Source organism: Lepisma saccharinum, chromosome 8 (genome assembly GCF_977018435.1).
Source record: "Lepisma saccharinum chromosome 8, izLepSacc3.1, whole genome shotgun sequence".
NCBI lineage: Eukaryota > Metazoa > Arthropoda > Insecta > Zygentoma > Lepismatidae > Lepisma > Lepisma saccharinum.
In genome coordinates this window covers 54,579,275-54,592,349 of record NC_139236.1, presented here as the reverse complement: position 1 = coordinate 54,592,349, position 13,075 = coordinate 54,579,275, and the positions used below count along the sequence as shown (strand labels likewise).

The 13,075-nt window shown below is 37.6% G+C and overlaps 1 protein-coding gene across 1 annotated transcript in view; it reads left to right on the top strand.

The window, feature by feature from the left end:
- Positions 1-304: 304 nt before the first annotated feature.
- Positions 305-13,075, top strand: part of LOC145991011 (succinate dehydrogenase cytochrome b560 subunit, mitochondrial-like) — a 23,353-nt gene continuing 10,582 nt past the window's right edge. The window contains exons 1-4 of the mRNA XM_083126670.1: positions 305-546; positions 6,068-6,154; positions 9,889-10,079; positions 11,302-11,444. Coding sequence (XP_082982796.1) covers positions 518-546; positions 6,068-6,154; positions 9,889-10,079; positions 11,302-11,444 — 450 coding nt within the window. The 5' untranslated portion in view covers positions 305-517. The remainder of the gene's footprint in view (positions 547-6,067; positions 6,155-9,888; positions 10,080-11,301; positions 11,445-13,075) is intronic.

The following is a 13,075-nucleotide window of genomic DNA, read 5'->3' as shown; positions in this document are numbered from 1 at the left end:
TTTGACGATCTGTATTCCCCTTGTTTACATTGGAAAATTGCCCAAACCGGAAGTTCTTTCCCCGCAATCTATAATCGAGTTGCCTGATCGATTATTTTTTGTTTACTCAGGAATAACCCCCATATTTTATACGTGTAAATACATGTAATATGTGTCCTTATACGTGAATTTGGGGGGGGGGCAGAACGTGGCCCCGAAATCGGCGCCTATGTGTGCGTTGCGTGGTACTGATAATTTGAATTTCACAAATTATAGGCTGGCAACAGTGGCATGGTAGTGCCGGTAATTTTTGATGACGACATTATTTTGACTAAACGTAAAACCTGCTTAAAACTAAGTTTGGAGTGTGTACAGGAAAGAAGCTGATTTTTATGTCGGTAAAACTTAATAAATCCTGTTGAAATAGGTAACAAACGAAAGTATCAAGTTTAAGTTATCTGAAGATTCTCATGTGATACACTGTCACGCTGAGTTACGTAGAAGATATAGCTTCAAAATTAGTAAAACGCTATTAGGAATGAATGTGATGTTGGCGACACGTTTAAGGTAAATTTAAGAGCGAATTTAATGGGTTTAGTAAATATGTTAGCGTTGATTATGTAAGCAAATAAAGAATTGGATGAAATATTACAGCCCTTTGAAAGAGAATTTGGATGTTAATTTTTGTACACCTGTATACGAATGGGTATGGTCAAGCCCATGTTAAAAAATTAGTCACGGCTTGTTCTATTGAATTATCGCCCCATTGACATAACGGATAAACTTTATGGTCGAGATAATCTGCCCCTTTCCACTTCAAAGCATTTGAGACAAGCCAAGGAGGAGGCAAGTTTTTAATTCTAACCACGTATTTTTGTTTTTCCTGATCAGTATGTTATTTTTTTTTTCAGTCGTAAGTTTCATCACATCTTTCAAGTAAAGAATTCAGATTATAAATTCAAAACTTGGTATCCAATTTATAAAATAATTGTAAAATTCCAAATCAACATCCAGTGAATACTAGTCTTTGCAGTTTTTGATAATAAAGAAAATTTAATTTTTACATAATTTTTCCATTTCCTCCTGAAAAAGTACTTCTTCAGGCCTGAGCTTTTGTTGGCCTGCAACAAGTCATTCTGTCTGAAAACTCATAAACCCAGTATAATTCTTATTAACTATAATCAACTATAAAACACTCATTTTGTTGAAGAGTGCTGATTGGGGGGGGGGGGCTGACACTTTTGTCCACCCAATACACAGAAATCAATAAAGGACTAGGCCTATTAGATGCATTATATAGCACTGGCATTTCGGATTTAACATAATCTAGAGCAGTGCAGGATCTATAAACTGCAAAACTCCACACTTTGCGGGGGGACTCAGGCACAAGTAAGCCTTTAGGGGTCATCAGAAACAGGGATGATTCCTCCATGTAAGAAGTGAGGAACTTCCTACAGTTCATTTATACTTGCTTCCAGTTGTTTTTAGGAGTTTAATACTAGTGTGCGTTATAAAATTATGAGCTCAATGTAAGTACAAATTGAGTAAGATAGCTACTGTCAAAAGTTGACTGCCGTCACTCGCTCCAGGTGCATGCAGCCCAAAGACGATGGACACACAGGCTTTGCTGCCTCGCCTGAGGAACCTCGCTGGTATCACTACAAACAGATTGGTGAGAGGTGGAAAAGGGGCAGGGGGAGGTTGCAGTTTTTAAGCATCCAGTGAGGAAGCATTGAGGGTTTCCTAAATCAGTGATGCAAACCCTCGTAAAATGGTACTAAACCTAAAGCAGTTTGATCTTTGTTGGCACCTAGCACACTGCTTTTGACATAATGGTAAAATATAGCATAATATGCAAATGTGAGTCTCTGGGAGAGGAAATCTAATTCAAGGAATATGTTTTCAGGAAATAAAAGGGAGTATGCTTACACAGCGACAAGCTTTTTACAACCATGCCACGATCCATCCTCTATCTTTTCTTTATCCTGCCAGTTTCTCGAGGAAATTTTATGGCAGGAAATCGGTAGAAGGTTGGGGGTAAACAAAGAATTTTCTAAATCCGTTTCAAGTTTTTTGCTGGTCGAATTTCGTTTGAGTTGAGTTGAGTTGGTGTTTTAAGTCCACTTTATGCACAGTAAGGCTAATCGGGACTGGACCTACATTTTAAAGTGTGATCCGAACCACTTGTGCCTCCACCGGGTATCGAACCCGGGACCCCTTGATTACAAGGCGGCGACGCTACCACTGCGCCATCGGGGAGGCCCCCAATTTCGTTTGTTGAGCTGTACACAATCTTTAAAACCTTCCTCGGTTTACCATAACTTCTTCCTACACCCTAGAAAAGCCACGAGTCGCCACTGTTCAGAAATGAATACAAGATATATAGAAGAATGAAATTTATATCCACTGTAAAGCACAACATTTAAATATTATTGTGCCAGAGTGGCATCAAGGGACCAATCCATAGTTGCTCTCAGGCTTTGTTAATTGTTATGTAGATATAATGAAAAGCCTCAGAAAAACCCATGTATGTATTAGGTTGCTACATGTCCCAGATTTTCTGGGACAGTCCTGGAATGATATAATTTATCCTGGTGCAGGCCCGCATCCAGGTTTTTTTTAGGGAGGGGCCAGATCAATGTTTATATATAGATATATACAGTGGCATAGTGCAGTTCTCTGTGGCCCCCCTGCAAGTATAATACTGGAGCCCCCTTTGTGGGAAAAAATATCCAGATGATGCCACAGTGGGACAAACGCACAATAGTTAGATAGTCCCCCCCTCCTCCCAGTTGTAAAATAAATTAACTTTTACCGCAAATACTCTGCCTTCCCATTTGTGTCATCGTCTTAGGATATTTGTTTCTCGAAACTAAATCAGGGTGGTCTGAATCTCAGGAAAATAACTGGAAGAAGAAATTAGAAATATTTTCTCTTACTTCAACGCAGTAGCACAGCCAGAATTCTTTTTTTATACCCCGCATGGCAGAATAGGAGCTACTGGACCTAAGGGCAAAGGAATAATTGCCCCTAGGTTCCACCTACTGAGTTTTTGGGCCCCTCTGAAGTAAAACATAACAGGTGTGAACAATGTGGGAAATTTATCTCAGATCTTATTTCAATTTCATATTGAAGTTTGGGACCCCCTTGAAAATATTTGGTGCGAAGTTACATTTTAAATATGTGTACAACTAATATTACTGGTTAACAAAAGGTCATGAATTATCAAGTTTGTTTGTTTCGGTATTTTGCAACAATGGAATCGACTGGTTGAGCAACTGAAGCTTTCTACTGGATGAGATGAGAAAATTTTCGTATCGTTTGCCATCTGTGAGCAAGTAAGTTAATTCTGCACTTCGGAGGAGACCCATATGTCAAGTTGCCCTCTAGCTGAGACAATATGCTACTATTTTTTTTCGCAGACATCGTCATATGTTACTGGAAAACAGATTCCTGTTTCCTAAATCCATTTTTTAAATAAGCGACACTATTGGTTAAATTTCTGAGAGTATATAAAATTTCAGGAACACAGAGCGAGAATATAGTGGTGCCCCTTATACCTCGCCCCCTCCCCCACATCGTGGGGCTTGTGGCAGTGGCCCCTACGCCACTGGATATATATATACGTTGATGACTATTTGGGGTGATTATGGGGCAGTTGCCCCTACTTTTTTGCCACTTTTACCCCCGTACTATGGCTTCTTAATGCTTGTCTCCCAAGAGAAAATAACTGTCCTTGCCCCCTCCTCTTCCCCAGTTTTGGCACCCAATCGCCGATACTGATCAGGAGTATTCGGATAGTTCTGAGTTTCGCAAATTAAAAATGTTTCCTTTATTTTCTTATACCAGTACCATTGAACAGCCATGATAATTCTATGTTCAGAATATAATATATTTATAAATTAAATTATATGCATTAACAATTATTATTACAATAAATAATTCTAAATGCGAGTTAACCCATAACCCACTATGAAGGATCATAGCGGTTAACAAAAAAAAAAAGAGAGACACATACATTTTCACCTTTTAACCAGTAGCGGCGAGTGGATGCCAAAAATAGGGGGGCAAGGACAATTTACTTTCTCTTAGTAAACAACTTTGTGTTGTTATATTAGGTCCACTTTCATGCACAGATAGACTAATTGAAACTGGACCTACAGTTTAAAGTGGGATCCGAACCACTGTATGCCTCCACCGGGTCTGGTTAGACAAGGCTTAACATTAATAGGCCATAGTGCAGGAGCAAAAGTGAAAAGTGGAAATAGTGGGGAAGGGGGGCAACTGCCTTTGTCGCCACTGCTGGTAGCCTTGCGTCAAGGGTTTTAAAACTAAAAGTACCCAATATCGCAGACTGCATGACTTCTGGAGACAATAATAAAAGTACAGTACTTAAAAAAATACTATAAAATGAACTAGTTACAATTTGTGAGTATACGTTTTATAAAAAAACAACGTTTCAAGACACAACTGGTCCCTTCATCAGGTTCACAATCTTGGTGAGTGGAATCACTTCATGGCCACGTCAATTAGAATAAAAGACAAGGGGTAAGGTAATGGTAAAAATTATGGATAAAAAGGTATTTCGTAACAACTGGTCCCTGTACATATAAAATTTCATATTCCCTTCTTTCCCTTGTAAGAACTTCGAATCCAAAAATGAACCGTAAGAAACTTCATCACATTAACACGTTAAAACCCCACATCGTGCCATGTATATACCATACATGAACCATATGTACCATATGGTTCATTTTTAGATTTGAAGTTCTTACAAGGGAGAGAAGGGAATTTGAAGTTTTATGTGTACCGGAGCCAGTTGTTACGTAATACCTTTCTATCCATAATTTTTATTATTACCTTACCCTTTGTCTTTTATTCTAATTGACGTGGCCATGAAGTGATTCCACTCGCTACGATTGTGAACCCGATGAAGGGACCAGTTGTGTCTTGAAACGTTGTTTTTTTATAAAATGTATACTCACAAATCGTAAGTAGTTTATTTTATAGTATTTTTAAAGTACTTTTATCTTATCTTATCATCGTGAGTAAGTTGCACATGCCTTAAATATGAGTTCTGGAAACTGCCTCTTTACACCAAACACATTCATTTATGCAACGAGCAAGGACAAAATTAAATTTTTTACAAGTTTCAAAAATCGTTGATGTTATTTTCATAGCTTTTTATGGTTCACATTTAAAAATTTCATGGCTCGAGAGGGGGAGCCTAGCCCCTCCCCCAGGTACAGGCCTGTCCTGGTGTCCCGAAAAGTTTCTTCAGAATGTGTTAATGTCCTAAAAGCAGGTGGCAAAGAAGAAATGAACATTATTTCTATTTAAATGAATCCCAAATTTATATTTTGCTAAACAATCTAACTGTAAGTTGAACTGCTCCCTCTCAAAATTACAAAAGTTACCTAGTTACAAGAATGTGCTGCAGAAATCTTTGATTTCATGGTGACATCACTCAATACACTTGCCAACAACAAATAGTAATAATTCTACTTTTATGTCCTGTTTGTAGGTTATAATTTCAGTTAATATTATCTTCCATTGTATAGTAAACTGCTTACAGAAAGTCAGCACTTGGGTGCCTCTGCAGTTTTCAAATAAAGTTTCAAAATTGTGAGCTGACCTTGATAGCGGAGTGGTTATTGCAGTGAGCTACAATGCCAGTGGTCCCGGGTTCGAATCCCAGCCTGAGCATAGGTGTTCTTTGTGACTGTCCGTTCATCACATCATCACTCCTTCTCATCTTCGCGATTAGCCAAAAGTGGCACAAAAGCAAAACCAAATGGTGCTAAAATAATGGCTGAATTGTTTTGTTTTGTGTTTTGTAAATAATATTATACAATAAAATAAATACACTGGGGGTGTGAAGAAGAGTGACCTAGTTGTGATAATATTTGTTTATTGTTGGTGCATTTTTAAATGTTGTACAATCTTTGAGAGCTAATTTAATTTGGCATTGTTAATGACTTATTCATATAATATTGACTATCGAAAGTAGTTACAAGTTATATCAGAGAATACTAATTTTATTGTATTTTAATCTAGTGATTTTGTACTTCTTTTTTTTTTTGCCCAGGTCTGTTGGAGGTAGATGCCTTCTGATGCAGAATTTGTATTGCAGATCTACAATACCAACTAAACACATTAGATTTCCAACCACATTGTAAGTGTACCAAACATTTGATATCTCACTTTTAGTTTTTAAATCAAGTTTCAATGGTCATTAAGTATTGTTTTGATTAGTAACAGGAGTTGTTATTGCATAACATGAGACGCTAGATTTTTACCATGTCCCAAATTATCTTTTATAGTAGGACAACAAAAGAACCTACCCAGAACCACAGGTCCTCTGTATCATACTCACACATGGAGGGGAGGGGTAGAGTAGGCTGAGCTAAATGGACAGAGGGGAAGATACATAAAGGGTTCTGGCCAAAGGTTCTTTTTGTAATTGAGGTAATGGTAATCAATTTAAATTGGATACACCTTCAAATGTCCTTAAAATATGTAAATGTTTTATCTCCCTCATTTATTCATAATTTAATATTGCCTGGGTTATTCATTCATAGATATGCATAATTTCATTTGTGTTTGAGTTTTCTAAACTATATACCAGGTGGTTATAATTAAAGTGACGGTGTTCAGAGTGGTACAGCACGGGCTGTAATGAGAGTAGCAGTCTTAAACTTCGTTGATATGCTAATGAAGCAATGCGCTCGCGAATTATGCAAAAAAAAATAGTTCCAATTCTCGCCACCAGGGTAAAAAATGGCGCTGTAAGCAGTCAAAACGTGGTATAGTTACAGGAAAAACACTATAAATCGCAGAAAACAATACTCTTTGTAATAAAATATCGCTACAATTTCACTATTCGAATTACATGAACATTACTAAAGGAAAAAGCAACAAGCGTCACCAACGACAACCAGGGAGCTCACACAATGGTTAGGCAATGTCACCGACTTTGACGTCAGAGTTACGGAAAATTCCACGTTTTGACTGCTTACAGCGCCATTTTTTACCCTGGTGGCGAGAATTGGAACTATTTTTTTTTTTTTTTTTCATAATTCGCGAGCGCATTGCTTCATTAGCATATCTACGAAGTTTCAGACTGCTACTCTCATTACCGCCCGTGCTGTACCACTCTGAACACTGTCACTTTAATTATAACCACCTGGTATATACATACACATACACCTCGCAAAAAGTTTGAAGTTTGGAATATTGTTATATTAGGCAATAGGTGATAGACACGGTGGCATATGTCAGCAAAAAGACGAGACAGATACCATGTGTTCTTGCATTCCAAGCAGTGTCTATCACCTATTGTCTAGCATAACAATATCCACACGTTTTGTGAGAAGTGTATATATATTTCTTCTGTTTTTTATGTTCTTAAGTTTCACATAACTACTTTTGGTAGATGCATAATGATATAGTACAGTTATTTTTAGTGGCTTTTATTTTTTCTGCTCAGTTTCATCCTGGTTTCCCAGAACGTTTTTAAGCTTACATCAAGCACACACACAGCACACAACTTCACATGGCTAGTCCCTCACTAGTGATAACCTCTGCAGTTCCTTCTGTAGGGGATAAGATTCTAATTAACATATACACTATCTCTTTATTTGAAGAACCTATACACAGTCGAATCACATTATTATGACCACCAGCTAATATTCACAGTAACTGCCATGTGCAGCATGGACGCAACGAGACAGGCTCTCAAGAGAGTGCTAGTAGGTTGTCAGAAGTATCTGCAGCATGCTGCCTGCAGGGCATCCCACAGCTACTGGAGGATGCGTGGAGGAGGTTCCACAGGATGAATGCATCAATCAAGGCGATGCCACGTATGCTTTATTGGGTTCAAGTCTGGGGAATAGAGGGCCAGTAAAGTACTTGGTCATGCTCTTCAAACAATTGTTGGACATTTCTAGCCCTATGACATGTTGCATTGTCTTGCTGGAAGATTCCATCTGTCCCAAAGAAGATCTTGATAATGAATGGCTGCACATGATCTGCAATGATGGATTCATAACCATATTTGTTGAGAGTGCCTTCCACATAGATGCGCAGCTCCAGAGAATGCCACGAGAACATTCTCCCTAATAAATTAGATGGCGGTGCCGCCATATTAGTAATTCTTAATATAAATCATCATAGAGCCAATCTAGATATATACTAATCATCCCCCTGTTGATTAATAAACTCCGACTACCTAACTGCTCGTAAGTAATATTTACTAAGCCAAATATACCAGAAGAACGAAGATCATGTGCTACTATTAAAATTAGCTCCCACTTATTCCTCATATTCTTATAGTCATAATTACTATTAAAACAATACCTATACGTGCTACAGATGTGTTCTTCCATCAATGGTTGCTGGGTGTATTTTCTCTGCTGTTTCTCCCCTGACATTCCTTCGATGAAGCAGAAAATGGGACTCATCAGAGAAGACAACCCTTCACAAATCAGTGAAGATCCAATTACGATACTGTTGTGAAAAGTGAAGCCTTTACCACCTACCCACTTTCATTAGTATAGATGCAGTGACCATTCATTCGCTTCGGAGTCCCATACGCAGCAGGGTTCACTGAAATGTCATTTTAGACAAACGTCTGGTAGACTTTTGGTTCATTTTGACTGAATTTTTCCACTGTAGCGTGTCAGTTAGCCATCACACACCTTTGTAGCCGACGCTCACCTCTCACATTAATGACACGTATTGCTCCACAGTTTTCACGTCGGTTATTCACAGTGGTGCCATTTGTCCACTCAGAATACACTTTCACCACAGCAGCACCAAAACTGTGCTGTTTCAGAAATACTGCCACCCTTGGCCCGAAAGACGATAATACTTTTTTTTTGCAACTTGGATAAAGCGCCTCTTTTACTTATGACAGCAAAGAATGGTATGTGTGCAGATGGCCTATTGCACACTTTATATACCCACCATGCAAGATCACACCATGTGACGTACTTCATGGGCTACGCACTGCCTACTTCAAATATAGGAGGTGGTCATAATAATGTGACTCGGCTGTGTACGAGTACATATTTAAATCTCTCTTCACTTTACACCTTTCTAAGAACCTATCTCTATCTGCATGCCTTACAAATTTAAAAATTACACCTCATGCTTTTTCAGTCTGAAGTTTTTTGGCATTTAAAATGTGGCACACATCTATTGTTTCATTTCTTATCTCGGTATCTAATGCCCTTCCAATACATGTTACAATTTCACACGTGTCTTGTTTTTGCTTTTCCATTATATCATAGATTTAAAGTGTGTTTCACCTTCCATATTATACTCTCTTCCGGCTAAATCTGGAGCAAGGCCACGGTGCTGCAAAGGCTGTTGACTGCAGTCACTTTTGGCCCCTCCATGCAATCCCATTCCCTCTCTCTCCCCCTCATGTGTTCATAGGCTGGGCCGTCTCATGTCACTACTTGCGCAGAGACTTGCTCCATAGATAGAGTATAGCTGAGGTCATTCAATTGCTGCAGAGTTTCTTTCGGTTGTTTTTTCAAGAGAGGATTCTTCTTCTTCAGTTCTAATATTTGAGCATGACAAGCTCTGATGCTCTCTCAGATTGTTTTGTAATTAAGCTCACATCAAGCATGTGGTTGTTTAACAGTTACATTTCTTAATGTTATAACCAATTCTACTGTAGTTATTTCTCCATGAACAACTTGCTATTGTTGAATTCGTATATATTGCTCTACCGTAATTCTTATGGTTATAAAATTCAAGAAGTTTCAAAACTTTTAGAACTTTGAGCAGGAAATAGCATATTCTTGTACATTGTTTACTAGCTATAGACATTGTAAACTTACCAACTTCAGGTTACTACAAAACTAGTCTTATCAACATGTAATTTCGGTTTTATTTTAGGATGAAATTTGTTGCATTCAGTTCCAGTGGAGAGCCTCCATTATCAGAATTTGAATTGAAAAATAAAGATCTTATGCGTCCCATGTCACCTCACATGACTATATATAAGCCTCAACTCACAACTACTATGTCCCTTTCACAACGTGTGTCTGGCATGATTATGACTTTTATTCAGCTGGGATTTTCCTATGGTAAGTACAGCAATCAAAATGGCTTCTATGTTCTAAATTTCCCTTTGGCTGAAAAATGCCACCTCCCTCTGTTGATACCAATTTATGTAGAGTGATTGGTGTAGGGTCATTCGATGTGAAATGAACCAATGAAGAGGCACTTTTCAACCTCGTATATTTTGATTCATTTGAAATTTGGCATACTGAAAGGGCTTCATGATGTAGGGATCTATGGAAAGTTGCAGATCCATATTTTTTGTAGTTTCAAAATTACAGTGGTGCACAATATGTGATTTCGACCAATTCTTTCACCATCTTGTTAATTTTAAATTGCAATATTTCGGCAATCAGGGCACTTATAGAAGTGAATCAGATTCCATTGGAAAGGTATTGAAGAGTTCTTCCACACGAGATATTACATTCTTCTTTGTAGCTAATCAGTGGTGATTTATAGAATGAGATATTATATGCCTATGACAGGGGGAAATTTGTAATCAAAATTTAGGTAGCCATTTTCTCAAAAAGAGGTATTTTTATGCCACTGTCACTCAATAACTACAAAATTTGAAAATGGGATTCAGAGTTATGTTAGATTTAGGGTAGGTTATATATTTTGATAGATTCCTATAATTAAAAAGTAAAAGTCTAAGAGAAGCGAAAATTAAATGTAAACACAATATCGTTGGATTTAACATCCATGAAGCTGATATTTACATTCAAAGTTCTTAGAAATATATTGCCACTTAACTGAAGGCAGATTAATAATAATAAGTAAAATTGTAATATTTTGGGCAACTGAAAGTTTAACCCCTGCCATAATACTATACAGGTGACTACTATGTTTATATGTGTCCTAGTTACAAACTTCAAGTAGATTCAACACTCTTAGGCAAATGTCATTAACATTCATAATAGGAGAAACCTTATACATTGGATTGGATTGATTTGTCGTTTTAAGTCCACTTTATGCACAGCAAGGCTAATCGGGACTGGACCTACAGTTTAAAGTGGGATCCAAACCACCAGGAATCAAACCCGGGACCCCTTGATTACAAGGTGTCGATGCTACCACTGCGCCATCGGGGAGGCCCTGAAACATTATACATGTTTGAGCAAGTGTCTGCATAACATTCGTATTTCTTTTTCTTGTTTTGTAATTTATTCAAGTTGATAACATGTAGATAATGCAACTTTTAACAACATTATTTGTGCCATAGCTACATGTTCTTTCTTTTATTTGCAGGTGCATTATTTATTCCAGGAACCTTTCCTCAGTTTTTTGACTGGTTTGTGAGCTTACAGTTTGGTCCATCTATTATCTACTCTTTGAAGCTTGCCATGTCTGTCCTGTTTAGCTACCACATTTGCAACGCAGTTAGACATCTGGTAATATCGACTAGACTAGAACCTTTAGGTTAATACACACACACACACACACCCCAGTCAACACACTAACGTTGCCACAACGTTGTATGAATGTTGTATTTATGATGAATGTTGTATGTAGGGGAACAACATTGTGATAACGTTGCCACAAAGTTCTATGCTTGTTGTATTATGTTGTATGTAGGGGAACAACGTTGTGATAACGTTGCATCAACGTTACAAAAAACATTCCACTGAATACGCTTTAGTTTGGATAATCACCACCATGAGCGCCACAAGCATCAGATCGGAGTGTTTTGTTTAATCTGAATTTGTGTGTGCACTGACCCCCAAACCTTATATTTCCTACAGCGTACACTAGATGGCAGTGTGTATCAAATGCAAAACAAACATAACTTTTAGTAACACAAATAAGGATACTTTCGATTGTAATTAGTGAAAAAATGTGTTTTATTATCCTTCGAAAGATGTGTGAATATTGAAGTTGTAAGGAAGATCAGAAAATGAAATGTGTTGAATACAAGTGAAACTCCCATGATAAATATTTTTATTCCAGACTATATAATCAGGAGCTAAGTACTGCAAAAAGATGATTACCAGGTGTAGTTAGAGATTGGTTAATTCATCACAATCTCCAGACTAACAATTGCCTATTGTGGTGGAGCAGGAAAAGTTTTTATAATATGTAAAGAGAAACTGTGATGTTACAAACATGAGTGTTTCCTGTTACGCATATGTATTATATACAAAAATGGCTTGGCAAGGTTGCTAATAGCTTACCATGCGAAATAACCATATTTTAAATATGCATTGTTATATTCATAAATTACACAGGCAGCAAGGTAATGTTGCAAAATAGCTGTGGCAATGTTAACCCCTGACATACCTAACGTTGCTACATAATGTTCACATATGCAGAGTGGGATTCTTGATTTTAAATTTCCCACAGTATATTCACTTTATCTTCCTGTTCCCAATAAAGTAACATGTTATAAAATTTTCCCGATTATACATTCCCTGTACCATAAGTTTTTTTTTTAGCAAAGCCCTACAAGCATGTGTGTGTGTGTGTATGCATGTTGATCTTTGTGTATACAGGGTGGAGCAAAATGACTTGAACACATTTTGGTTGGTGGTAGATACCATGAAAACAAGTAACTTTTGCTAACACTGTTATTGTTTAAAACAATAACATGAGTGTCTTAACAAACTTCTCAAGTTGCAAAAAGATTGCAAAGTATCCACTTGATACTAAGGTGGCTAGTCAGGACTGGAGCTACAGTTTTATAGTGGAAACTGAACCACTATGTAATTTTGCTCCACTGGTTATCAAAGATAGGGAAGACTGCAAATGAATCAACTGAAAGACACAAAAACTCTGACACTGTAAACACAAATTTAATTCATAGGCATGCGCAGACCCTCTGATTAGGGAGGGGGGAGGCAAAAGCCTTGATGAAAGTTCAATCGGATAAAGAAAATCCATATTTCATCTCACTGATTTAGTGTATTGATGTATATGGAGCAGGGGCCCATATAAAGTGTGTCCGAATTTGTCTAAAATCACCATTATAAGAATTCCAACTTCCGTGGTACAAATGTTCTTTGGCCCTCTTCTATATTTCCCCTCT